We start from the raw sequence: 26,843 nt of genomic DNA on the forward strand, positions 1-26,843 counted from the left end.
GATTCCATCCATGATTCTGTTTTTGCCTTTGTTCTTTCCATGGAAATCTGACGAGCTTTACATGATGCGTGCATTGGAGTGCTAATTAGAGATCATATCAACATTTTCCTCTTGATTTTGACTTTGGTGTTGTGTTGAAGTACACTGTAGTGCCGTCAAGTGCAGTGTACCATGGAAGCGATGAAATACACATTGGCACACTGGCCTGGTACTCCCCCAGTTCTTTTTCATGCTATGCTGTGAGTCCAAAGCCTGTTCTATTTATTTCAATTCACATACTGGCCAATTATCATAAATATTTGATTCCCCATTGACCTTGAATGGCGCAGTGCTTTTATGAATACTACATAAAGAGGAGCATGTCGACAAGAACCGTCATCATAGAAAAGTTGTTATGAACATCAAAACTGCACGTGGACAAGGCCAAAAATGCATACTGGTGACGACGTAGTGCATCTCAGCGGAGGATGCTCAATGCACTCATGATTGTTTTAGCAAGTGGATGGTAATGATGGAATTGAATGCGCTCAAGGCTTTAATTAGGCTTCATTGAATTGTATGAATAACACTCGATAAAAGTAAGTTTGCTTGCCACAATGATGACAACAACATACAAGGACTTTGAAGACTCCATCTTCTCAGAGTCCGTGACGTCTTGGCTTCAAGAAAAGCTTGATGTTGTTACACAAGACTGGACTCTCAGGCAGTTGTCACACGGTTGGCGTTTGTGAAGAGGGAACTTTATATAACGTCAGAGCCGTTGTGTAGCCACAGACGACTGATGCTTCTCCGGAGAGTTCAGTCATTGAAATTGCAGACTTTTTGCGCTTTGTGCTCTGCCGGGCCGCTGTCTGTGTCCTCGCCTCCCCCGGTCTGTCTGTGGGCTTGTCGGGGGTGGGGCTCCGGTGCGCGGGTGGTGCGCTGTCGGCTCTGGTGGCACGTGGCTGGTCTGGCTTCTGGTGGTTTGTGGGGGCCATCGGCTGGTCTGCTGCTGGTCTCGCCTTCTCGGCTCTGGTGCTTGGCCTCCCTGCGGCTTGGGGTGTGGTGCTCCCGCTCCCTCTTCGGGGTTTGCTGGCCCGCGGGTGTCGGCTGGCGCTGTGTGGTGGTTTGCCTGGCTGCTCGCCCGTTTTCCCGCCTGCCTGCTCAGTTTCCCGCTTTCCTCCTCGCTGGCTCCCCTGTCTGCCTTGCTGGCGGCGTCCTACCGTTGGGAGGGTGTGGCCTGGTGTCTTCCTGCTCCCCGGCGGTCGGCTGGCGCTGTGTGGTGGTTTGCCTGGCTGCTCGCCCGTTTTCCCGCCTGCCTGCTCAGTTTCCCGCTTTCCTCCTCGCTGGCTCCCCTGTCTGCCTTGCTGGCGGCGTCCTACCGTTGGGAGGGTGTGGCCTGGTGTCTTCCTGCTCCCCGGCGGCTCCCCGCGCCTGGGTTCTGGATCGTATGTCTGGGACCCCGGGGTCCCCGGCTCCGCTGCTCCTAGGGTTACCAACAGGGGATAGGGTGGGGCTTCCGGGTGTCGGGCAGTCGACCACTGTGTTTGTGTGCGTGCGTGTGCGTGTGTGTGCGCGCTTGAGTGCGTAGGAGTGTGTACAGTATGTGCGTGCGCGTAGGGGGGTGTATGTGCGTAGGAGTGTGTATGTGCGTGCGTGTGGGTGCGTAGGAGTGTGTATGTGCGTGCGTGTGTGTACTTTTATTTATTTATTTATTTATTTTAGTTATTTATTTTTGGGGGGGGGGTGGCATACAGGGGTTTGCTCCGTGGGGTCGGGTGCTGGGTGATACATCTCTGCCGCCCGTGCCTCCGCCGGGTGGGTGGAGGGTGTGCCTCCTGCATCCCTTGGCGGGGCGGCCCTGTGTCGGGGGTCGGGCGGGGGTTGGCCCGGGGCGGGCCGGGCTCCGCTCCCTGGGGGTGGGGGTGGCGGTGGGCGGGATCTGGCGCTTCCGGCGCGGGCGGGCTTCCTTCCGGTTGTGGAGGCGTCTCTGGGCCTGCCGGTTTGTGGCCCCCGCTACCCGTCTGCCTTTGTGGGGTGTGATCTCTCGCTGGTCTCAGGGGTTGGCAGTCCTCCGGCCCGCCGGTGCCCTGTCCTTGGCTGGGATTACCTCTCTTCGGCCCCTTGCTGGTCTTCCCGGGGGGGGGGGGGCTCTCTGGGCTGGCTCTTGGGGCACTGATCTTTGTGCTGCCTGCCCCTGTGGGCCTGGTGGCCTTCTGGCGGCCGGGGCCCGGCCTGGCTATTTGGGGCGGGGCTCTCTGGGAGGTGGAAGGCGGCCCCTTTCCTTTCATGCATTCTCAGTGACAATTACACGCCCACACATTCTTGCACCTTTATATATATGAAGTCGTTTCCTTCTCTCTTCTTCTCTGTCCCCTCCTGCTCCGGTCTGGTCACTCCAAATTTGCTTTATAACAAGCATCAAAGTCAAATAAATTTTGTATGACAGGGGAAGTTTATATCACACTTCTCCCTGGCAGAGTAAATCTGTTGAGCACTTGACGGCATTTAGATCTACAATTCTATCTGCTTTAAAGGCTGGACAGGACAGGGGAAAAAAAAAAAAAAAAGAAATTGCAGACTGGATTGCTATTCGTCTTGTGAAGTCCAGACAGAGTATGTTCAAGCTGAGACAAACCCCATCACCTCACTCTCATCTTCATTCTTCTTCCACGACATTTGCACTTTCTGTAAGTCTTCTTCCTGCACGTACGACTCATTCTCTACATCCTGGCACTTGTCAAAGTGGCAATCTGATAGCTCCTGTTGTGGTCAGAGGTTTACATACACTCACCTTTCATTTTGGATGATTGATTTGAATGTAGGGCTGTCCTGATACAACTTTTCACTTCCGCTATGATATCGATATTGCAGACTTCAATATCAGCACAAATCATACTTTTGACTTGTTGTGTAGTGTGGAATGTGAACCGGCTTGATCAAGTCATATTACCCAAACAGAGAACAATAGTCCACAACAGGAGGTATGAGGAAAAAATAGACCCATTTGCTTCTTGGAGCATGTGAGGTATAGTTTTATGGACAACGTAGTGGCGTGGAGGTGCTCAATGAAGCGCTTTAACCTGACATGACTCCCAAGTAGGCATGGCCAGTATGAGACTCTGATGGTATGACAACCTTGGGAAAAGATATCACGCTTTCACAGTATTATGCGTACAGCTGTAAAATTTGTTGTTTTTATTATATCTTTATTGAAAAGAGAAAAAATGTCAAGTCGCCAGCAGCAGTATGTATAAAATGAACAAACTTCAGCATATTCCGAGTAACCAACATAAAAAATCTGCCATTATTCACAAATAAATAAGACTTCTAAATTCAAACTAAAATCCTGAGCATAGAATCTTTGACAAAATAATATTTTTGCTGTATAGCAAAGTCAAAAACAGCTTTCATACAAAATATAGATTTCTGTACCAGCGGCTGTCATGCAAGAATAATGCTTGCAGACGTCAGTATATCATGAATAAGCAAAAAAACTAGGCTGCCCTTATTCACAATTGCGGTGTCAGTGAAATAACGTAGCGATGGGACGTTGTTTCTGGGTTGCTAAGTGTGCAACAAAACACGAAAGCCCTGCTTCTCAACAACCGAATACGGCTGCAAGTCCTTCACAATAATAGTTGCCATTGACTTTGTGATTTGCTTCGCCTTCTCCGAGTTGGGTAGAAAATGAGTTTTCACTTGCTCAATGGTTCTCTGGTCGGCAGCAACTTCATCTGGCTGTTTTTCCTCCTGGTGGGGGTTGAAACGTGCTATGATCTTTCTCGTATTTGTCGTGTTCCCAAAGTATTTGAAGCTCGTATGACAAAGCTTGCATATTATCTGGCTCTTGTTAGCTCATTTTTACCTTCAACTACGTGAAAGCTAAAGTGCTTCCAGGCGCTCGCTTTAAATCCAGCAGGTGCGGGTCGGGGTTTACGCTCAGACATCTAGGTAGCGTCTTACACTTGGGTGCACCACCGTAAACTGTCCTGTGCGGCAATTCCACTTTCCAGGTTTTTGTTTCCTTTTTTTTTTTTTTCCCGTCAGCATCAAGATTAATAATCGCATCCATGTCCACATCGCAATGCACCTAAGAATCGATTATTTCCCCCACTCCTACACAACACAATGAATATGTTTTTGCAATGCAATCAAGTGGCTCAAGAAGGTCACAACATTAAATAAATAAATAACATTTAAAATTAGCTCCGATAACAGCATCGTAACTTCCACTGAGCTCACTTGGAAACAAACATCCACTTTAAGAGGAAGGATGAGGGGAAAACCCATGGAGCACACAAACAACCTTATCAGCCACCTGAAATGCCGGAGCGTTTGAAAAGTGCAAAAGGTTTGCCAGAGACCTCCATAATGTCACACCGGCTGCTTGGAGCGTGTGCCTGAATACAGTGCACCTTGCTGGGCCACAGCGGGTGTTTCCCTCCGCTCTATACTCTGGTTCTCCTGATAGTAGTGATGTGGTAATTAGATGCCATGATATTTCATTAGGACCAATCAACAGTTGTTCAATCCAGTCCTTCTTACCTCCAGGTGTGCACAAACTTAAATCTAAATTGAAAAAAGTAGAAAAGTTATTGGTTATCGGTACGATACCAGTCTGAGAAGCAGCAAGTTACCGGTATTGGTTTGGGAAAAAAAAAGCGCCATTGTGCATCTCTAGTTTTTACACATCTGATTTGAGCGAGAATTGGAATTTTATTAGACTACGAAATCTTGTCCAATCATTTTGGCACACCTTGTGTATCAACAATATGTCTGTCTACCCTAGAAATACTGGTTTTTCCCTTCTTGAATGAAAAGTGTCCCAAGCAGCCGCCGTGCTGCTCATTCCCCATACAGGAGCAGCTGTTTGTGACTTCCTCTGTCCCGCCAATCAAGCGTGATCATGGGGGAGAGAATGTAATTTAAAGAAAACAGCCTCCCAGGGATTTGCAGAAAGTGAAGTTCTACTTGCTATTCAAGTTTGGGGCGCCTCGTTTGAGCTTGGGATGCAGTGATGGGCACTGATGTGCTGCTGCTGCTACTGCACTCGTCAATCTTTTCACACAACTGTGCCATGGAGCCATGCGCTCACTAAATGTTTTATTTCTCCATCGTGGTTTCCCAACAAGTAGCAAAGCAGCCATCTGGAATCATACACAGTCTGCACAAAACTGCTCTGTATGTTTTATGACCTCTTTGGACCTGCATGGTTAATGATGAGTGAAGGCGACCCCTGCTGATGCTCCATAACGCAAAACCACTTGTAATACAAATTTGTTTTTTTTTGTTTTTTTAACCAAATATCAAATAGTTAGAGCATAGAACACCTCTGACTTTGTAAATACGAATTTTAGCATTATTAGAGCCCTGTAGACATGAAATGATACGTCTATAGTCACCTTTACACTCCTATTATTCTAGGTGTACATCACATCGAGAAGGCTACGGTATCACGACAGGGACATAATAGACAGCCGCTGCTAGCATAGCAAGCTAGCGAGCTAATTAGTTAGCCTCTCCAATTTGCTTCTTGTAAACTTAAGAAAGTGTTTCAAACGGACTGGGGAAGGAGGACAAAGGTGACAAAAATTACCACTTCTACACGGAATGAGAGGAGAACCTTTTTTTCAATTAATCTTGGCCATGGCGCGTCTGTCTCGGCCATGGAATGTGGGCTGGGCTCTACTCTTCAGCAGCCAGTCTCCACGCAGTGTGAAAGGTAATCTAACGTTATGTGTCATTACTGATGCCTCGTGACCACAATACTACATATAACTTGTCTTTCAATATTTTTGGACTAATTATAGGCCATAGTCAACCACAAAACAGCCATTGTTTATTAATTAATTACTTTTTGAAAAAAACGCAATATAGTGAGGGACGACTGCATTTTATTGTTGCTAACAAAAATAACACCTCAGGCTTACGTGTCAACTGTGTTTTTGTGCTCCTGTTATATAAGCGCAGTGTAAAGTTTAGTGCACCCTTTTTCTTTTACTTTTTAACTTTTTTAAATAGGCAGTGGAATTCTTCGACTGCAAATTGTCACCATCATGAAGTCTTTATTAACCGTTAAGGCAATTAAAGTAGCTTTTAGCACACTTTAGCTGTCATACAGATGTAAAAATAAGCTCATCATTCATATGGCTTGGCATGGCTCAGGTAGTGGTTGTCTCCCAACCTGAATGTTGTGGGTTCGATCCTCGTCCTCCCATGATTGTGTCGAAGTGTCCTTGGGCAAGATACTGAACCCCCCGTTGCTCCTGATGCTGCATCATCAGTAGGTAAATGTGCTAGCAGTGTCAAAGCGCTATACAAGTGAAAGACCATTTACCATAATATTAAGACTCAAAGGCAATAAACTCAGTCCCACCTTTGACAAAGGCCATGGTTAGTAGTTGCAGACAGACACGTGCTTTCTATGCTGTTGTTGTTGTTGACGGAAGTAGCGTTGCTTCTTATCAATGTTGCCCTGTGAAATCAAAGCCCCCAGGAAAGAAGATTCAGTAATGTTTAAAATGATCAAAAGTAGGGCAAACTACTGTAAGTATTGCATGTTATCATGGATGTAGCTGTTACTGCATGCTCACAGCATGGACAGAAAACCATACAACCTTGTAGAGGTTTTTTAGTGGGCTTTATATGATAGTCCAAATAGGTGTGTCGCATTACATGCAACTGTTTTTCTCAGCGGCAATTCCACTTTCCAGGTTTTTGCAACTGTTTTTCTCAGAAAAGGGAAAGACGTGTGTGTTCATGTTTCACATAAGGATTGTGGATCCATCCATCCCATCCATCCATTTTCTATGCCACTTCTCCTGTTTAGTGTCGCGGGGGTATGCTGGAGCCTATCTCAGCTGACTTCGGCCGAGAGGCGGGGTACACCCTGGACTGGTTGCCAGCCAATCGCAGGGCACATATAGACAAACAACCATTCACACCTATGGACAATTTAGACTCACCAATTAACCTAAAATGCATGTTTTTGGATGTAGGAGGAAACCGGAGTACCTGGAGAAAACCCACACACGCACGGGGAGAACATGCAAACTCCACACATAAATGCCCAAGGAAGAATCGAACCCAGGTCTTCCCGATCTCCAGACTGTGACTGTGTGGCCAACGTGCTAACCACTAGACCACCGTGCAGCGGATTGTGGATCATGGGCTTAAAAAAAAAAAAAAAAAAAAGCGCGTTTTTCCTTTAAGTCAAGGTCATTTATATCTAAATCTCTAAAAAAATGGGGTGAAATGAAAACAGTAAGAATAATGTGGTTGAAAGACATCAGCCCTGCCATTTGAGAGTTGGGTTAAAGCAGGTCTTTTCAATCTTGGGGATCACTCAGTCTCTTTTGAGTTCTTGCTTCTGTTTGAGTGCCCTTCAGCACCTGCCATCCCACAATCAAAAGCAGCAGCAGCAGCGGCCCAGTTGGACGTGATGAATGCTAACGTAGTGGAACAGCGCATGATCGTCTTTCGGACGGATTCCTAATCTTCAAGCGCTTCTCTTGAGGCTCTGCAACTAATCACAACTCGCCACACTCTTCTCTTTGGTCAGTGTGTTCAAGTCTGTGGCCTTTCATTAATAAATGGCTGACCTCTAAGCAAGTGTGACTTCCCAGAATTCCCTGCGGCTAGCAAAGGCCCTCCTTCATGCTGTGGGCTAACATTTAGTATTCAAAGCCCTCACTCATTTATTGTGTCTCTAATGACTTTCAAGCATTTCTGCAAGGATGGGCAGGACATGAAATTGCTTTGATAATTTTGTTAGTTGTTATTTTGCTGCGAGTATCCAAGGACAGCAGCTTGTCTCCAGGGCTTTCCCTTCGCCTGCTTTCTCCTCCTTCATTCTTTCCGTGGCAAGGACATGTAGCTGGTGACAAGTCTCAAATGTACACTGTTAATGTACATTTAGGGGTGTGACCAAAGATCCATACATCCAACTATTGCGGTATTCAACTCAACGATGGATTATCTGTACACTCGCACTGTATATCGTGTTTTTCTGACGCCCCTGCACAACCTGAACCTCCATTGTTCCATTGAAGGATCATGATGGTGGAAAACATTCCAGGTGGAATCTCCTTGTCATGCCAGTAATGTTGGAAGCCATCAGGACTGTCGAGGGAGAATAAAACTTTCTTCCACCTTTCAATGTCCCATGTTTGGTGCTCTCCTGCAATTTCCAAACCGGCCAATTTTGAAGAGCTTTTCTTCTTAAAAGCCTTCCCTGGCAGATGGCATCTGATGGTTATCGGACTGCACTCGACCCAAGTAACAACCTTCATTTGGGCTGAGGATGGTCCCGTGTCTTGACAGACAGCCAGTGGGATCCTCTGGCTCATTTTTTTGGGGGGGGGGTCTACCACTTGACTTTTTTGTTCCATGACCCTCAGGATGTTTTTTAGAAGTTTGAAATGACTGTCTTACTGCATCCAACCTCAGCAGCAATGGCACGCTGCCAGAGGCCTTGCTTATGCAGCTCAACAATCCCAATGCCGAAGAGAGAAAGCTGTTTTGCCTTTGCCATCAAGAGATAAATACCTGACATGAAATCACATTCATTCCACATTTTTGCCTTTTAAAGGTTGTGCTCTTGAACTTTTGATGAACAGCCGATTTCACTTTAATGCTTCTTTGCAATAAATTGCTTTTTTGTGTCACTCCTACAAGTATTTCTTCTTTTTGCATTTTGGAGCTCTACTTAGAACCTCCTTAGAATCCAACAGTGCAAAATGTAAGTTCATGGAATTTTTTGTTGTATTGGGGGGGGGGGCGGCACCTTAATCTTTGTTTTAAATCTTCAAGTCAGCCCTTATTGATGAGTCCTGAAAGCTTTTCATACAATACAGATTAAACTTGCACAGTTGGAATATTAATGCAGAGCTTAGTTGAAGGGGGTTTTATTTATTAAGCACCACAGGCAGCTTCCCCCACCACGTTCGTGTTCTATCTTTAAAGTTACAGCATATGTGGCCACAAAAATGGGACAGAACACAATAAAGATCTAAAGCACTTTGCTCATTTGTTTCCACACCAGCAGTGCACAGCAGACTCCTACTGGGAATGTTACGTTCCTTTTTGGGGGAGGCATTCAGTCAGTACAATGTGGGTTTTGGTGCTTTGCGGCCCCCTAAGGAGACGAGCAACAGGTGTCTGTTCTTTTCAGTCCATTGAAAGAACAAGCTGGGCCCGTGCCGTCCCTTTTTCAGTGACAATTTGACCTTTTAAAGCTGCTCCTGAATGTTCAAATGCAATGAGAATTGTCTTGTGGCTTTATCTAGACTTGCATACGTTAATTAGTTCTCCTTGGCTGAAGATTGTACTTTAAGAAGTCACCATTCTCCGTCATGTGGCAACACATGAACTGAAGTCCACAATATTTCAAGTCTTCATGCTGGACCTTGATAGGCCTGCCATGATAATCAATAAATTAATTAACTGCACGATAAATAAATACAAACTATCATTTTGCCGACCTTGATATTAGGGATGGGTACCTTTTCACATTTGAACCGGTACCTGGTAATCGATACCTGTACTCAACAGTACCAATTTTCGATACTTTTGTTTGTGTTTATGTGGTAATAAATGTTAAATTTCTCTTTTAATTATTTGTTCTTTTCTATGGGAAAATTTGCTTTGGTTAGAGTCCGTTGTGGTTTGAGTCGGACCTTCTGGAACGGATGAATGACGTTAACCAAGGCACCACTGTATTTCAATTCCTCGTGCCGGACGTTGATTTAGTCGTCCTCTTTTCTGTATTTGCCGTTACTGCGGCTGAGCATCTGCTACTTTTAAAGGCAAACCACACTCCGTCCCTTCGACTTATAAATACAACAGATTGACTTTGAATCTTGGTCACCTTGAAGAGGATTAGAAAGGAGCCTAATTGCCTAAACAAGGCACAGCGGTGGGCCTCACTCATGCAATTAAGCGCACATGTTTAATTGCAAGCTAATTAATCTCTCCAAAATGAGCTCTGTCCTTGAAGCGCAGTTGTTTTCAATAATTTTTCAGCAGAAATGGCTTTTACGCTTCCGATATTGCCGAGTGCTTGTAACCAATTGCTGGTAGAAAAGAAGAAGCAACCTGTGGGGAGGGCTGCCTCACATCATCATCTCGCTCGAGCGTTTATGTCAACCTGCGCATAATGGAGACAGGTGCAGTTTTTCCCCCCATCCACCTCCTCAAACTGCCCGGTTTTATTGACTTGTTTACTTCTGTCAGAGATGTTTGTGGCGCCGGCGGCTTGACAGTTGATTGGGGAGAGAAAAAAACGCGCAAGCTTAGGTCTCGTTTACACAGAGGTCCCACAACATTGCCGCATTAGATCCATAACAGTACATCTGACGTTTATGCCCTTTGCCTTTTACACAAAACCAGAAAAGCCTGCTGCATGATGGGCTTTCACACATCCAAAACAACACCCACTGTTTGATGTGGTGTATAAAATACAGGGACAATTGTTTTCAACACAGCAGGGGTCAAGTGTGAAATTGTGGAATGGCCTTGCACACAGGCAGTGTCCCGCCTCTGTTACGGCTTGTAACGTAAGCGCCTCTGCGGCTGAACCTCAGCATCAGCATGTCACACGCACGTCCTCCATGTTTTTCTTACGTTTTTGACCGGTTGTGACCTATGCTTCAGCTCATAAAAATGGGAGCAAAAACAAAAGTTGCATTTATATTTTTGTATTTGAAACTGAATCAACAATGCCACCGCAGGAGGCGGAGATCTACTTATTAAAACAGCTTTAAAAAAATGGCTAAAAATGCTACTATGGTCATGTTAGCATGCAACATATAGCATGGCAGAGCTAAGTGTCTGCGTATGTTAATACTAATGAAAATGTAAAAAAAAAAAAAAAATGCCACTATGCTAATTTTAGCATACTAGCGCTAACAAGCTAACATGCACATTAACATGCACATTAAACACCAACATGACACTTTCCATAAATGCTGTACAGTTCAGAACCACAGCTTGCAGAAACTCTCCAGTCTCATAACACAAAAATAAAAACTCTTCCACTGGCTGACTTGTTCTTCCAACACTCAGAGGGAGGGCTGTAGCCACTCCCCTTGCGTCCCCTCGCTCAACACCTCCTTCAGTTATTCACTTCACATCCGGTCACTGGCAGAACCACACAGCTTGACAAGATTCACTAAGTTCAAAGTTATACAAAACAAAGTCTCAAAAGACTTATCACACAGCACATTGCACACAATTTTCTTCTCAATTCAACCACTGCAATTCTGTCCTTTCAGCTAGTTCATATCCCCCACTACAGAGCAGACAACGTTATGACGCACTTTGAATTTCTCTGGGACCACACCCAAGATAGCCTCACTCCAGTGCAACCCACAACAAATTAACATTGGCACAAATAACACAACTAGGCAAGATGCACTACACTCAATAACAGCCAAATGCAGCACCTCCAGCAACAGACACAAAGATGACACACAAACTGCTTTCACTTCAACTATGTGTAAGGTTGACCTTTTTGTTGTTCCAGAAGAGATCATTCAAACAAAGGATGAATCTATGAACATTTCTCACAATACGTTTTTAACCGCACTTCTCACTTGCGTGTGTGGCAATTTTCAGCTATTTACACTGGCTAACGTTACTGTCTTGCGACTAAGATGATTAATCTTATAGTTATTTTCTTTTGAGGGTTACAAAGCACAGTTTGTCCTCAGCTGACCTTCGTTCACACACTCACTCACTCAAGACAGTGAAAAAACACACACAAAAAAAAAAAAAAACAACGCTGAACGCTTTACAGAAGAGGTGAGACAGTCAGCCACACACACACACACACACACTTGAAGTACTGTATATGCCAATTGGATTTTAGAATTTTAGTTACATACAACAAATAACAAAATTTTAGTGCACTTCAAACCAAACACACAAGTTAAGCAATCCAAATGATTGCTTCACGCCTTAATCTCCTCCAGTTGTTATAGTTTAGGTATGCATTAATATACTCATGACTGACCTTGTCCGGCTGACTAGGACTGCAAGACTGTTCTAGAGTTACATCACAAAGTAGACAATAAGAACTACTTTATTGTAATTCCGCATGTGTAATTTGAGTATGCTTCTCTACTTGTTAGACGTGATTTGCTTCACGCATATTATATAGGCGCAGCCTTTGCTCTGTAGTTGATCACCTCCTTTGCGCGTTCGGAGGGTCGTAACCACACAGACTTAGCGCGCAGTGAACGAACTCTGCGTTGTATAGGGTACCTCGCTCTACCAATTGCAGTCGGCCTTATATTTAGCCCTTAATTTTTCCTCCATGAATGAACTCCCGGACTAAGAGTTGCTGCAGCATAAATTGTCGACCTCACACACACACACAAAGCCGGCACAAGCCTGTGCTCTTTTCCTTTACTCAACACTTCTAAAGTACGCCAATCATGCTGTAACACAGCTGGACTCGAGTCATTTTAGTAAAACACACAAAAAGTTTTTCCCACTCTAAAGTGAGGGCCACATTTTGTGTGAGTGTTCCCCACCCCCAATCTGCAGTTGTTATTACAAGGTAATGCACTAACAACAGGCTCTCTTATTTGGAGAAATTTTAACATTAATGCTCATTAGTTACCCCCATTACTGCACCACACTGTCAAACCAAATGGTAAGAAATCTTACCTGTTTTTACGGCCGTTGGTTTGCAATATGGTGCAGGTCAGAAGGCCACGAGCATCAACGTCTTTCCTTCCAATCCTGTTCGTGACGCCAAATGTTGTGGAATAATAAGAGGCACAACACAACTTGTATGCAGTTGAGGGAAAAGGGATACCCCGTTTATTCCGTTCACCCTTAAATAGACCCAGTGAACAATAACAATGACGTGGATTACCAAACCTCATCCTTCCTTGGCCCTGTTGGCAGGACATTTTGAAATCACATAACATCTGGAACATATCTTGTATAACTTCGGTCACGATGACCTCCCCCTCAGTCACGTAGGCCTGAGTTCAACTGTCTTTCACAGAACAAAAGGTACTCTGGAGTTCACAGGACAAGAATCATTTTACAATAGAAGCGCTAAATGTTCATAGAAGTTTCTACTCATGAAAACGGCGGAAATGTTACTATGCTAATGTTAACATGATAGTGCTACGTGTCTGCCAATGTCAAAACTAATGAAATTGGCCAAAAAATATGCTAATATTAAGTGCATAAGTTTGTCTTGCAAGGTGAAATAAACGTAAGCACCCACTGATACGACAAAGAACCTCTGCAGCCGGTCTACGGCTCGATACCAGACTTGCATAGGCCAGCATTTTGTTTTGTGTCAACTGCTCTAATACAGAAAAAAAATTTACAGGCATTATAAAAAAAAAAGCCATTTGGATTTGGGTGGACAGAGAAGAATCACTCAATGCCATTAGCAAGACATTCCGTGCAGTTGTGAATGTTTGTTTGAGACAACAGCGTTTGTCCACCTCAGCTCTCTCTTAAATGTCAACATCGCTGTGCCTCATTCATCAATCGGGCTTTCAACAAAGTGCATTAACGCTGCACATTCCTGGCAAACGGCTTTTATCCGTGCACTTCTTCTTTATCACAATACCGTTGCCAGGGATTGCCGAGCGTTCAGCCCCAACAGCTGATATTCCGTTTGGATTCCTCTGGCTTTGATTTGATTCTTCCCCCGCAAAACAGCGCTGATTGAAGCTTATTTTGCAGCCTTGAACCATGTTTCCGTTAGCTGAGCCTTTATTCCTTCAATGTAATGTAAATTCCGCAGCGTGAAACGTGCTCTTAGTGCAGTTGCCTTATGTAGGTCAGTTCTTCACCGCTTTGCCTTGTGATGCCTGATTTCACTGAACCCTGGCTTTTATCACTCATATTCCTAACTGGGGTTTGTCTTTTCTCAGGGCTGTTATTCCATTTTCCCCAAATTGGAATTAAAGCACTCATTTGATGTCTTCCCCCACCCTCGTGATCACAAACCTTGCGGATTGGTTGGTATTTTTGCACCCAGTTCTTTCACTGTGGTGGTTATTTTCTGCAGTTGCAGAAGAAGAGTCTTTTTGTTAGCATTTGACGCCTCAGCGCTGCAGTTCTTCTTCACTGAAGTAGCTTATAGCCCAAGTCGAGGCACTAAATGGTTTCTGTGCACCTGTGCCTTACAAAAATTGCCCCATTGTGTTTGAACTTTAACTGCTGCTCACTTGCAGCTACAACAGGAGCCATTTCCGTCTGTTTTGCAGCCTTAAAACAGCGTGAGGTCGCATCCATCTCACTTGTATTTTCTCCTCTGTTGATCTAATTGGATACCCTCTGTTGCCTACCGTGAATCATCGCTGTAACGCTTCTCTCCCCTCAAGTACTTATTTTTATTAAATCACAAGGTGCAACCTTAAAACTTCTATTTGTCCCAAGGCCCCCGTCATTGATCTTTTCTTTTTCTCGCTCCCATTTTTTTTTTTTTAAACGGCTGTGCCAGTATCACTTTTATTCCTTCAGAGGATTATAGGCCTGCGTTTGTGTTCTTCCTGCCCAAAGAAATATGGGGGGAACTCTTAGTGTTCCTATGTGTGTGTGTATATAGTCATACATCGTATGTTGATGAGGAAAACGAATGATTCATTTGTATTTATAATGCAGTCGTCCCTCGTTTATAGCAGTTAATTTGCTCCAGACATGACCACAATAAATTAATTTCCACGATACAGGATTTAATGTGACTTTCTAAACACGTTTTTTAACATTAGAGCCCTGTAGCCATGAAATAACACCCCTAGTCACCTTTACACTGCTGTTATTCATTGTTTACAGCAACTCTTTTGCTGCAGAGACTTGAGACGGCTGCTAGCTAGCAAGCGCGAGAATTAGCGAGCTAGCGAGCTAACCAGTTGGCCTCAAATTCATTTCTTTTAAACTTAAGAAGCCAAAAACTTCCACTCGGGATTGGAGGAGACCTTTTTTTTACTGTATGTTGTGGCACATGCCATGGCTGACTTCACGCAGTGTTAAGGTAATGTCATGCAAGCTAACGTCTCAATGTTTTGTGTCATTACTGCCGCCTAGTGACCACAATACCACATATCACTTGTATTTCCATATGTTTTGACTAATAATAGATCAGTCTACCACCGCTGGGGGACAGCCATCATTTACCGTATTCCTTTGTTCATTTCTGAAAAACCATGATATAGTGAGGGAGGTATAGAACAAAACTGTATAGATGTATACAAACTTAGACCGTAATTCCTTGTTTATGGCGGTTAATTGGTTCCAGGTCTGACCGTGATGAGTACATTTCCGCAAAGTTGGATTTCTGTTTTTTTATTTTCATACTCGGAGGGTAGAAAACCTGTTTACCACCTTCTAAATAGTTGACGTTCTTCTAAGTAGTTTAAGAGTTTTAACATTATTAAAGCTCTCTGAACATGAAATAACCCCTATAGTCACCTTTACACTCCTATTAGCCAATATAGTAGACATAATCAGAGAAAATAAGCCATTTCAGACATCAAATGAACACCAATTGTGGAGTATATGCAAATTTCCATCATAAAAACTGAGGCAGCAGACTTTGTGAAAATTAATGTTTGTGTCATTCTCCAAACTTGTGGCCATGACTGTGGGAGTTATTTGCAGCACTGATGATTTATTGTTTTATTATTTTGCCGTCAAAGAGCATGAATGTGCAGGAGAAATATAGAGAGATTGAGCAATTTGAACCACGTTCTTGTGTTTTGTGAAACCGTTTTGTTTTTTTTTTTTTTAAAGTAAACTTTTCTTACTGTGGAGGCGGTAATCGTGAAAACGTGTCCTTTTTCTTCCTCGCCCTCGACACTTAACCCCCTGCTGTTGGAGTTTAGCAGCGACACGTCTCCAGCCCTTCAAAGGTGATGTGTTTTGGCAAGCTTCCCACAGGTTTCAAGGGGATCTTTAAATCCCGCCAGCTCTCGGGCTCTGCGGCACGTCGAGCGCCTCAACCCTGCCGCTGATCCACACCTCCAGGAAAAGTCTCTCACTGAGCCGATCGAAGACAAAGATTTTTTTTTAATTACTCGCCCGCTGCTGCAGAGTGGTGAGGAGGAGCTGCTTTTGCCTGTGGGTTTTGTTATTGATGTTTTGAAGTTTAGGATGTTGGAATGAGCCACACGTGTGTAAGTGTGGTTAAAGTGTTAGTGCGGTTGTGTTATGAAGGCAAGGCTAATTTGTGGGGGTGTCACAAGATCTCGCGAGATTTCATGTTCAAAAAAGGCACGAGGCCTGGGACTATAATAAATAAATTCATCACACAATAAATGAAAGTGAACTGGATCATTTTGCCGGCCTCAATATTAGAGATGCACGATATTTTTTTTCTCAAAGCGATACCGATAACTTTCTGCTTTTTAAGACTGAAATGATACCGATAACCGATTTTTTAAAATGTAGATGTAAGTGTAGTTTTATGCACACCTGGAGGGAAGAAGGACCGGAACAAATTAGGATTTGTTGATTGGTCCTAATGAAATATGACATCACTGCTATTAGGAGAATCAGAGTATAGAGGGGAGCAGCCACCTGCCGTGTACTGTTCTTGGGCACACACACACTCTCTGGCAAACCTTTTGCACGTTTCAAACACTGTGGCACTGGCATTTCAGGTGGCTGAAATGTGCTCTGTTTTTTTTCCCCTCATCGCAGAGCACTGTGTACAACATCCTTGCTCTTAAAGTGAAAGAGTGTTTCCAAGTGAGCTCAGGTGAAGTTATGACAGGCCGTTAACGTCACAGGCAGGAGAAAAAAGGAACACTTGATTTGTCACCCGCACAGTGCGGGTAATCTCGCCTGATCGGACCATTTTTTTTTAAATTATCGTACGGTATCAGAGCTATTTTTAATGATCAAATTTATCAGTATGATGATAAGAAGTTATAATTCCCTGATATCGGCCCCCCCACTCAATACATTGTGCATGCATGTGTTTTCCTTGTCTCCCGCCTCCAAACAGCCAGAAGGAGGGTTCGCTCTCTGCTTCGGTGTCAGCGCCTTAACATGTTTGTTCCATAGAACAACGGAATGAACGGAGTGAGTCCTTTGTCGGTCGTACAGTCTCTTTGTCTCGGTGGGTGGAGGCGGGGCTGCTAGCATACACACAGAGTACAGAAGTGTGTAACGTAGAAGAAATGCAATATATTGTCATATATTTGTCATTGTACTTTTCCTAAAAGTAATGTTAAAACCTCGTCTCGAGTCTCGTCTTGTGAACTGAGTGTGATTTGTGGTTTGTCTTTTTTTGTTGTCAAATTAAAGGCTGTCCATCACGCGCAAGATGTCGAAGATCTCCAGGACAGCCAAGGTTGTGAAGAAGGTGGATCCAGGCGGTGTAATCCGGGCTATAGTGAGGTCAGGACAAGCGGCTCCTGGCCCTCCACTGGGCCCCATCCTGGGACAGGTAAAATAACTTTTTTCCAACTTCTTTTAGTCAGCAGTCTTATACTAAGTGAATCAGAAGGGATTCATTTTATCACCTGATCTACTGCACACCACTCGTATTCACCGCTGAACAGCCTGATCTTTCACTTTTGAAACTTTTCACACGTCACACAGTTGGCTCAGCCACCCCCTCCTCGAAAGCCCCACTGACACATCTCCTTCTACTTCCATAGCGCTCTTCCCATTCTTATTCTAGTGGCAAACCTGCTTTTTGCAGGGGGGTGCCTCAGTGTGACACTGTTCCCTTACTGTTTCTGCAGCGGAGATGCAAACCACACCTGTCCATATCCATTAGTCTCCCTTTTTACGAGCCAGTTGGCAAAATGAGGTGGAAGTTTTTGTCTTGGGCGCGTTGTCCTTGTTTAATTACTGCAGATAAACACTGTTCTTTCTGAGTGACTTATATCATGTTGGTGGTGCACCCTCCTTTGCATGATATCATTGTGTTGCAAATGTTACACTGGGCCGACTAATCTTTGTTTTTATGAAGTTAAGTCTTCTTCGTTGGTACTTGCCTGCTTCTTTTTCATTGGTGGTCGTTGCCATTTCTTCCGGTCGGTTGGTAATTGGGGGCAAACAGGTGAAAAGTATGTGTAAACGACGCGGGTCTTCATGACAGTGCGCAAAGAAAGGTTTGAAATGTTCAAACGCCGCTTTAGCTCCGATGAGTGAGACGTGAAACACTTTTTTTGCATCCGTGTTCAACAGCTGCCGCTGTCCAAGCAGTGCAAGCAGAAGCTGTTGTAATTCTACACTTCATCAAACATACTTCAGATTTGTCAGATCAAAACACCATCGCTGCATAACACTTGAAAACATGTGATATTAAGGCGAATGTGCACACTAAGCATCATGGGAACTGTAGTTCTTGTAGCCACCAATTAGCCGCATCATTGTTTAACTCGCAGGGTTTAAAGGGTGTGGAAAAAGGAGCGGTTGAAAGTTTTATTTTTCGGTATATCTCCTAACAGTAGAATAAAATACAGTGCCAGTGGTACTTGAGAATTGAATGAAGAATATTACAGAGGCATTTTTATTAAGATCATTTCTTTTTAACCCAACAGTTCCATGCGAAGGCTTTGTGCTTTTAAAAGTGTCTCATCAAAGTGAACTGTGCATGGCTTTAAACCTTTTCTTGTAAAAATTTAACACCATGAAGGCGCAATTAGCTATTGCCTTAATGGTCCTCCAGCAAATTAAACTGTAATTGTCTTTTGCATCATTTAGTGAGAGCTGGCTGTAAGTGATGTAATTGTTACCCTCCTAAATAGACAGTCTGGTCAACCACGGTACTCCTTTTTTTTTTTTTTTTTAAGCAGTTTGTAGCCTGTGTGTGATTTTTAAAACCCATCCATCCATCCATTCATCTTCTACCGCTTATCCGAGGGCAACGGCTTAAGTAGGGAGGCCCAGATTTTCCTCTCCCCGGCCACTTCAGCCAGCTCCTCCCGGCGGATCCCGAGGCGTTCCCAGGCCAGTTGGGAAACAGTCTCTCCAACATGTCCTGGGTCTTCCCCGAGGCCTTCTACCGGTCTGACTTGCCCTGAAAACCTCCCCAGGGAGGTTTTCAGATGCCCAAGCCACCTCATCTGGCTCCTCTCAATGCGGAGGAGTAGCGGTTCTACTCAGAGGCTCTCCCGGATGACAGTGCTTCTCACCTTATCGCTAAGGGAGAGCCCAGCCACCCTACGGAGAAAACTCATTTCGGCTGCTTGTACCCGCGATCTTGTCCTTTCGGTCATTACCCAAAGCTCATGACCATAGGTGGGGGTAGGAACGTAGATCGACCGGTAAATTGAGAGCTTTGCCTTTTGGCTTAGCTCTCTCTTCACCACAACAGACGGTAGCTTATCCTCGGCTTATCCTATAATCCTCGGCTGCGAACCGATCCAGTGAAAGTTGAAGTTCACGGCTTGATGAAGCCAGAAGGACCACATCATCTGCAAAAAGCAGAGACTCAATCCTGCAGCCACCAAACCAGAACCCCTCAACGCCCTGGCTGCGCCTAGAAATTCTCTCCATAAAAATAATGACAGAATTGGTGGCAAAGGGCAGCCCTGGCGGAGTCCAACCTTCACTGGAAACGGGTCCGACTTACTGCCGGCAATGTGAACCAAACTCTGACACTGGTCATACAGGGAACGAACAGCCTGAATTAGCTGGTCCAATACCCCATACTCCCTGAGTACTCCCCACAGAATTCCTCGAGGAACACGGTCGAATGCCTTCTCCAAGTCCACAGAACACATGTAGACTGGTTGGGCAAACTCCCATGCACCCTCAAGGACCCTGCAGAGAGTGTAGAGCTGGTCCAGAGTTCCACGACCAGGACGAAAACCACACTGCTCCTCCTGAATCCGAGATTCAACTATCCGGCGGATCCTCCTCTGCAGAACCCCTGAATAGACCTTACCAGGGAGGCTGAGGAGTATGATTCCACGATAGTTGGAACACACCCTCCGGTCCCCCTTCTTAAAAAGGGGGACCACCACCCCGGTCTGCCAATCCAGAGGTATTGCCCCCGATGTCCACGGGACGCTGCAGAGTCGTGTCAACCAACACATGTCTACAGCATCCATGACCTTAAGGAACTACGGGCGGATCTCATCCACCCCCGGGGCCTTGCCACCGAGGAGCTTTTTGACAACCTCAGCAACCTCAGCCCCAGAGATAGGAGAGCCCACCGTGGAGTCCCCAGGCTCTGCTTCCTCATAGGAAGACGTGTCAGTGGGATTGAGTAGGTCTTCAAAGTATTCTTTCCACCGATCCAGAACATCCCGAGCCGAGGTCAGCAGCACACCATCCCCACCATACACGGTGTTGACTGTGCACTGCTTTCCTCTCCTGAAACGCCGAATGGTGGTCCAGAATCTCTTCGAAGCCGTCCGGAAGTCATTCTCCATGGCTTCTCCGAACTCATTCCATGTCCGAGTTTTTGCCTCAGCGACTGCTAGAGCCGCAGACTGCTTGGCCTGCCGATACCTGTCAGCTGCTTCCGGAGTCCCATGAGCCAAAAAGGCCCGATAGGACTCCTTCTCCATCTTGATGGCATCCCTCACCACTGGCGTCCACCAACGGGTTCTGGGATTACCGCCACGACAGGCACCGACCACCTTACGGCCACAGCTCCGATCAGCTGCCTCGACAATAGAGGCACGGAACATGGCCCATTCATACTCGATGTTCGCCACCTCCCTCGGAACATGGTCGAAGCTCTCCCGGAGGTGGGAGTTGAAACAGGGGACTCTGGCAGTCGTTCCCAGCAGACCCTCACAATACGTTTGGGCCTGCCAGGTCTGACCAGCATCCTCCCCCACCATCGGAGCCAACTTACCACCAGGTGGTGATCAGTTGACAGCTCCGCTCCTCACTTCACCCGAGTGTCCAAAACATATGGCCGCAAGTCCGATGATACGACCACAAAGTCAATCATGGAAGTGCGGCCTAGGGTGTCCTGGTGCCAAGTGCACATGTGGACACCCTTATGCTTGAACATTGTGTTTGTTATCGACAATCTGTGACGAGCACAGAAGTCCAATAACAAAGCACCGCTCGGGTTCAGATCACGGGGGCCGTTCCTCCCAATCGCCCCTCTCCAGGTGGCTGCCAACGTGAGCATTGAAGTCCCCCAGCAGAACAAGGGAATCGCCTGAGGGAGCACTCTCCAGGACTTCCTCTAGAGACTCCAAAAAGGGTGGGTATTCTGAACTGCTGTTTGGCGCATAAGCACAAACAACAGTCAGGACCCTAACCCCAACCCCACTCGAAGGCGGAGGGAAACTACCCTCTCGTTCACCGGGTTAAACTCCAACATGGAGGCCACAAGCTGGGGCACAACAAGAATTGCCACCCCTGCCCGTCGCCTCTCACTGCTGGCCACTCCAGAGTGGAACAAGGTCCAACCCCTCTCAAGAGGACTAGTTCCAGAGCCCTTGCTGTGCGTTGAGGTGAGTCCGACTCTATCTAGCCCGAACTTCTCAGCCTCATGCACCAGCTCAGGCTCTTTCCCTACCACAGAGGTGACATTCCATGTCCCTAGAGCTAGTTTCTGTAGCTGAGGATCGGACGCCCAAGGTCCCCGCCTTCGGCTGCCACCCAGCTCACTCTGCACCCGACCCCTTTGGCCCCTCCCATGAGTGGTGAGCTCATTGGAGGGGGGACCCATGTTGTCTCTTCGGGCTGTGCCCGGCCGGGCCCCATGGGCGTAGGCCCGGCCACCAGACACTCGCCATCGTGCCCCTCCTCCAGGCCTGGCTCCAGAGGGGGGCCCCGGTGACCCGCGTCCGGGCAAGGGAAAACGTGGTCCAATGTTTTTTGTCATCATAGAGGTCTATTGAGCTACTCTTTGTCTGGTCCCTCACCTAGGACCTGTTTGTCGTGGGTGACCCTACCAGGGGCATAAAAACTCCTGACAACTTAGCTCCTAGGATCATCGGGACACGCAAACTCCTCCACCACGATAAGGTGGTAGCTCAGAGAGGAGATTTATAAAACCATTTTTTTAATTGTTATTTTTTAAATAATCAATTTAGCCCTGGGACTTACCTGTTACGTTGCACATTTTCAGTGGTACAGGAGTAGCTAATACAGGCACACAAGCCTAGAGTGCCCTCTTGTGGCTGTCAATGTGGGAAAGAAAACCTACTGTATATACTGTAAGTCGCTCTGGAGTATATGTCGCAGGACCAGCCAGATCATAAAAAAGTGTGACTTTTTAGTTCAGAAAACACGGTACCTTTTCTTTCAATATTGTTTGACTAATAATATGCCATAGACAACCACGAAACGGTGATAAATTATTCATACATTTTTGAAAAACCTGATATTGCAAGGGAAGACTGAGATGCAGTTTAAAAAAAAAAAAATTTAAACGTCACACCACTGTTCCGGCACTGCGGCATTCCCTGGCACACAGGCGCTCTATCTACTGCTTCTGTTACCGATCTGATAATACTTGCAAAATATGCTGGGTAGACTTGGTCCAAGCATGCAGTTGATAAGGAAGCAGCGTAAAGGAGGCCACTGTCACAAGTGGCCTCCTAAGTCAAGCTTTAGCGCCTTTTGAGACAGCGCTCTCACTGTTTGATTCTGTTCTGCCCTTGTAGCCAGTGCGCTTCGGCTGTGTTAAAAGCACCCTTTGGATACTACTAGCCTCTATCATCCCTGGTTTTGTTGCTTTGACAGCTTCAGCTGCAAAAACAAAACAACAACAAAAACTTGAATCCCACAGTGGACCATTTGCCTAGATCAGTACCAAGCCAAAATCTATGTTGTTTGTTTTAAAAATGTCTTACAGAGTAAAGAGTGAAGTGAGCTTTAATAGTAGCTTCTCTGGAAAAGAACAAATCTACTGTTGAAAACATGCAGACTTATACAGGCATAAAGCATCCTCTTGAATTGCATTCAGTTTCACCACCTTTTTGATACTTGTTAAAACACACACTCAGTGGCTACTTTATTAGGAGCTTCTGCCGTTAATTCTGCTTTTATGAACCTTACAGTATAATGTTCCTGTTTTTATTTACACTGTCGGAAAGGTCATAATTCTTCTTTACTTTCATCAATTAGCCGTAATGGGTGTCAGTGACGCACTAGAGTGAATTATCTTGAATAGGAGCCCTTCCTCCCGTGCATGTTAATGAACCAAATACACTCCTCATCAAAATGATAACACCAGTTCAAAAATTGCAAGAATTTGGATCTTAAGGAGGTTCTAAGCCAGAGGTGTGAAAACTTTTTCCAGTGAGGGCCAAAAACTAAAAAAATGAGGAAAGTCCATTTTGATATTTTGTAAAGATAAAAATAAAGTGAAAAAGTGGTTTATCATTATGAGATTTGCTCAATTTTTCCAACCAGTTTTCCTCTTTTTTCCAAAATATTTCTTCCTTTCTTTGTAAATTTTCTTCTGATAATATGACTTTCTTAATATTCTAACTTTTCCCCAAAGCAATTCTCACAAAATTACATTTTTATTTTGTTTTGTTTGTTTTTGATCCTTTTTTTTTTTTTTACAAAAAACTGTAAAAACTAAAATGACATTTTTTCCTCATAATTGTAAAATCATATAATTGCAAAAAAATTTCGAACTAGAATACAACATTTTTTTCTTCATAGTTTCACTTTATTCTCGTAAAATTGCAGCTCTTTTTACCATTTCTGCTATTTCAACTTTCTTCTCATAATGATGACTTTATTCCCATAATATTTTGGTTGTATTTTTAGGACATTGTAACTTTTTCCACAACCAAAAAAATGACGTTTTGTTTGTCTTGCATATTTAACTTTATGATAGTAAAATTATGTTATTTTTCCTCACAATGTTACGTTATTCTCATAAAATTACTACCTTTTCTTGTTAGATTACTACTTTTTTCTCTTAATATATTGAGTATTATTGGATAATTACAGCTGAATTGGTCATTTTTGCTTTTTTTTAGTTTTCTTTCCAAATGGCCCCCGGGCCACACTTTGGACATCCCTGTTCTAAGTAGAGCTTGAAAATGCAAAAAGAAGAAATGGGAGGCTGTTCATCAAAAGTTGAAGAGTACAGCCTTTAAAAGGCAAAATTGTTAAAATGTAGATTGAATGTGATTTAGTGCCCCCCCGAAGACCCACCACCTGCGTGGGCAAGCATAAGGGTCCGGTGCTTTGGGTGGCGGTCGAGGGCAGGTGCCTGGGCGACCTGGTCTTCGGCAGCCATATGTGGTTCTTGGGACATGGAATGTCACTTTTCTGGCAGGGAAGGAGCCAGAACTTGTGAGAGAGGTTGAGACATTCCAGTGTGATGTTGTTGGACTTCTGTGCGAACCTCAGTTTGTCCATCACAAACACCATGTTCCAACATAAGGATGTCCACAAGTGCACATGGCACAAGGACACCCGAGGCCGCAGGTCTATGATCGACTTTGTAGTTGTATCATCAGACCTGTGTTCGCATTTTCTGGACACGTGGTTGAAGAGAGGGGCTGAGCTGTCAACTGATCACCACCTGGTGATGAGTTGGATTAGATGGCGGGGGAGGATGTCATGGTTCTCAGTCGGAAAAGAATGGATTGCTCCCTCCGGGTTAGGAATGAGGTCCTGCCCCAGGTGGAGGAATTCAAGTATCTCGGGGTCTTGTTCACAAGTGAGGGAAGGTCGGAGCGTGAGGTCGATAGGCGGATCGGCGCAGCGTCTGCAGTAATGTGGTCGCTGTACCGGACCGTCGTGGTGAAGAGAGAGCTGAGCCAGAAGGCAGAGCTCACAATTTACCGATCGATCTATGTTCCCACCCTCACCTATGGTCATGAGCTTTGGGTTGTGACCAAAAGAACGAGATCGCGGATACAAGCGACTGAAATGAATTTCCTCTGTGGAAAAGCTGGACTCACCCTAAGAGATAGGGTGAGGAGCTCGGTCATCCAGGAGGAGCTCAGAGTAGAGCCGCTGCTCCTTCACATGGAGAGGAGCCAGTTGAGGTGGCTGAGGCATCTAGTCCGGATGCCTCCTGGACGCCTCCCTGGTGAGGTGTTCCGGGTATGCCCAGCCGGGAGAAGGCCCCTGGGCAGACCTAGGACATGCTGGAGGGATTATGTCTCACAGCTGGCCTGGGAACGCCTTGGTGTCCTCCCGGCGGAGCTGGAGGAGGTGGCCGGGAAGTCTGGGCTTCACCGACTGAGACTGCTGCCCCCACTACCCGGACCCGGATAAGCGGAGGAAAATGGATGGATGCATAGTGTCAGGTATTCACACTGTCATAATCTCTTGATGGCAAACGCAAAAAAGCTTTCTCTCTTTGAAGGCAGTGGGATTGTTGAGCTGCATAAGCAAGGCCTCTGGCAGCACGTCAATGCTGCTGAGGTTGGACGCAGTAAGACCGTCATTTCAAACTTTTTCAAACATCCTGAGGCTTGTCAAAAAAGCCAAACTATCCCTTTAATGATGCCAAGGTTCCACTGTACAACATAAAAATTCAGATGGTTCAACCTGTTGATGTTGCACTTTTCAGTATTGTTGCACTTCAGAAAAGGAAACGTTATAAACTATTATTTCATATGACTTGTTTTTTATTGTTTCTTCTTAAAAATCATTAAAACTATGCACACAAAAATGAAGTAGCTTTATTTTGCCTTACTGTGCTGAAAATGAACCTAACGATCTAAAAAGAGCTACGTGCCAAACCACGATGACGGCGTGTCGTTACACCCCTAATTGCTACTAAATGCTCAATCTGCATCGCAGCTATAAAACTAGATTAGAATTTATAGCTTCTGATCCTCTACGCATTTCAAATATATCTTAAATGGAATTCTATGAATTTCCGTCTATTATTAAATATGTTAATAATGTAATTATGCATGGATTCACAACAAAATGTAATGTAAACATCTTTGGAAGAATTTCTACCCTGACATTTCAACAAATCTCTGTGTAAATATCAAAGACAGTTGGGATTTGCTCACAACAGCAGAGGTAATTAAACATATTTTCATCTAACTTGTCAAACTTGCTTTGTGGAAAACAAACATGGAAGACAGTAAAAGATGAAATGGGGTAAAACATCGATCCAACAAACTACCAAAAACAGTATTTAATACTAGGTTCCCATCCATAATTCAACAAGCCACTGCTGGAAAGTGATTATCAGGCCAGGACACGACACTGTGTTCACAAAGGTTCCATTAAGAAGCTGGCTATTGCAATAAAACATCATGCGCAAGTGCTCATTTATGGCAGAGGACAACCGAGCTAACTTCTTCTTCAGATCAGTTGCAAGTTAAAAAGATGAATTGAGAAGACTCAGGGAAATGATTAAAAACACAAACTATTTCAAGTATCAGTACGAGTCAGGCACAGTTCAAAATACATACATACATACATACATACATACATACAAAATACATACATACATACAAAATACATAAGTATAAGATAAGTATAAGTATAAGATCAGACAGACTTGGAAAGAAAAGAGGCAAACATTATTTCTGCAGCATTAAAGTGCAGAGTCAGACCATTTTAATCACTGGAGGAAAATATTGCCACCGTCAATGAGCAGGAAAAAAAAAGACATTTTAGATCCAGTTGTGCAGAAATGATCAAATTAGGTTGGAATGTTAAGATATATTCTGTACCCTCGGCCAGCACGTACTTGACTACAAATCATTAAGATAAGACCTGCTTATGACTGACAGTTAGCCATATGTTTCAACATTATGGCGACTGCATTATACTGGGACGTGTTTCTAATACACTCATCAAAATGTGAAGACCAGTTGTAAAATTACTAGAATGTACATTTTTGTATGTTCAGGTTCTAAGTAGAGCTTCAGAATGCAAAAAGACGAAATGGGAGTGAGCCAAAATGTTAAGAGTATGCAATTTCTTGCAAAGAAGCATTCAAGTGAAATAGG

The 26,843-nt window shown here is 44.7% G+C and overlaps 1 protein-coding gene across 1 annotated transcript in view; it reads left to right on the plus strand.

The window, feature by feature from the left end:
• Window positions 1–26,843, plus strand: part of mrpl11 (mitochondrial ribosomal protein L11) — a 68,760-nt gene that overhangs the window by 2,169 nt on the left and 39,748 nt on the right. The window contains exon 2 of the mRNA XM_054792968.1: window positions 17,269–17,410. Coding sequence (XP_054648943.1) covers window positions 17,288–17,410 — 123 coding nt within the window. The 5' untranslated portion in view covers window positions 17,269–17,287. The remainder of the gene's footprint in view (window positions 1–17,268; window positions 17,411–26,843) is intronic.

This window comes from Dunckerocampus dactyliophorus, chromosome 11 (assembly GCF_027744805.1).
Source record: "Dunckerocampus dactyliophorus isolate RoL2022-P2 chromosome 11, RoL_Ddac_1.1, whole genome shotgun sequence".
NCBI classification, from domain to species: domain Eukaryota; kingdom Metazoa; phylum Chordata; class Actinopteri; order Syngnathiformes; family Syngnathidae; genus Dunckerocampus; species Dunckerocampus dactyliophorus.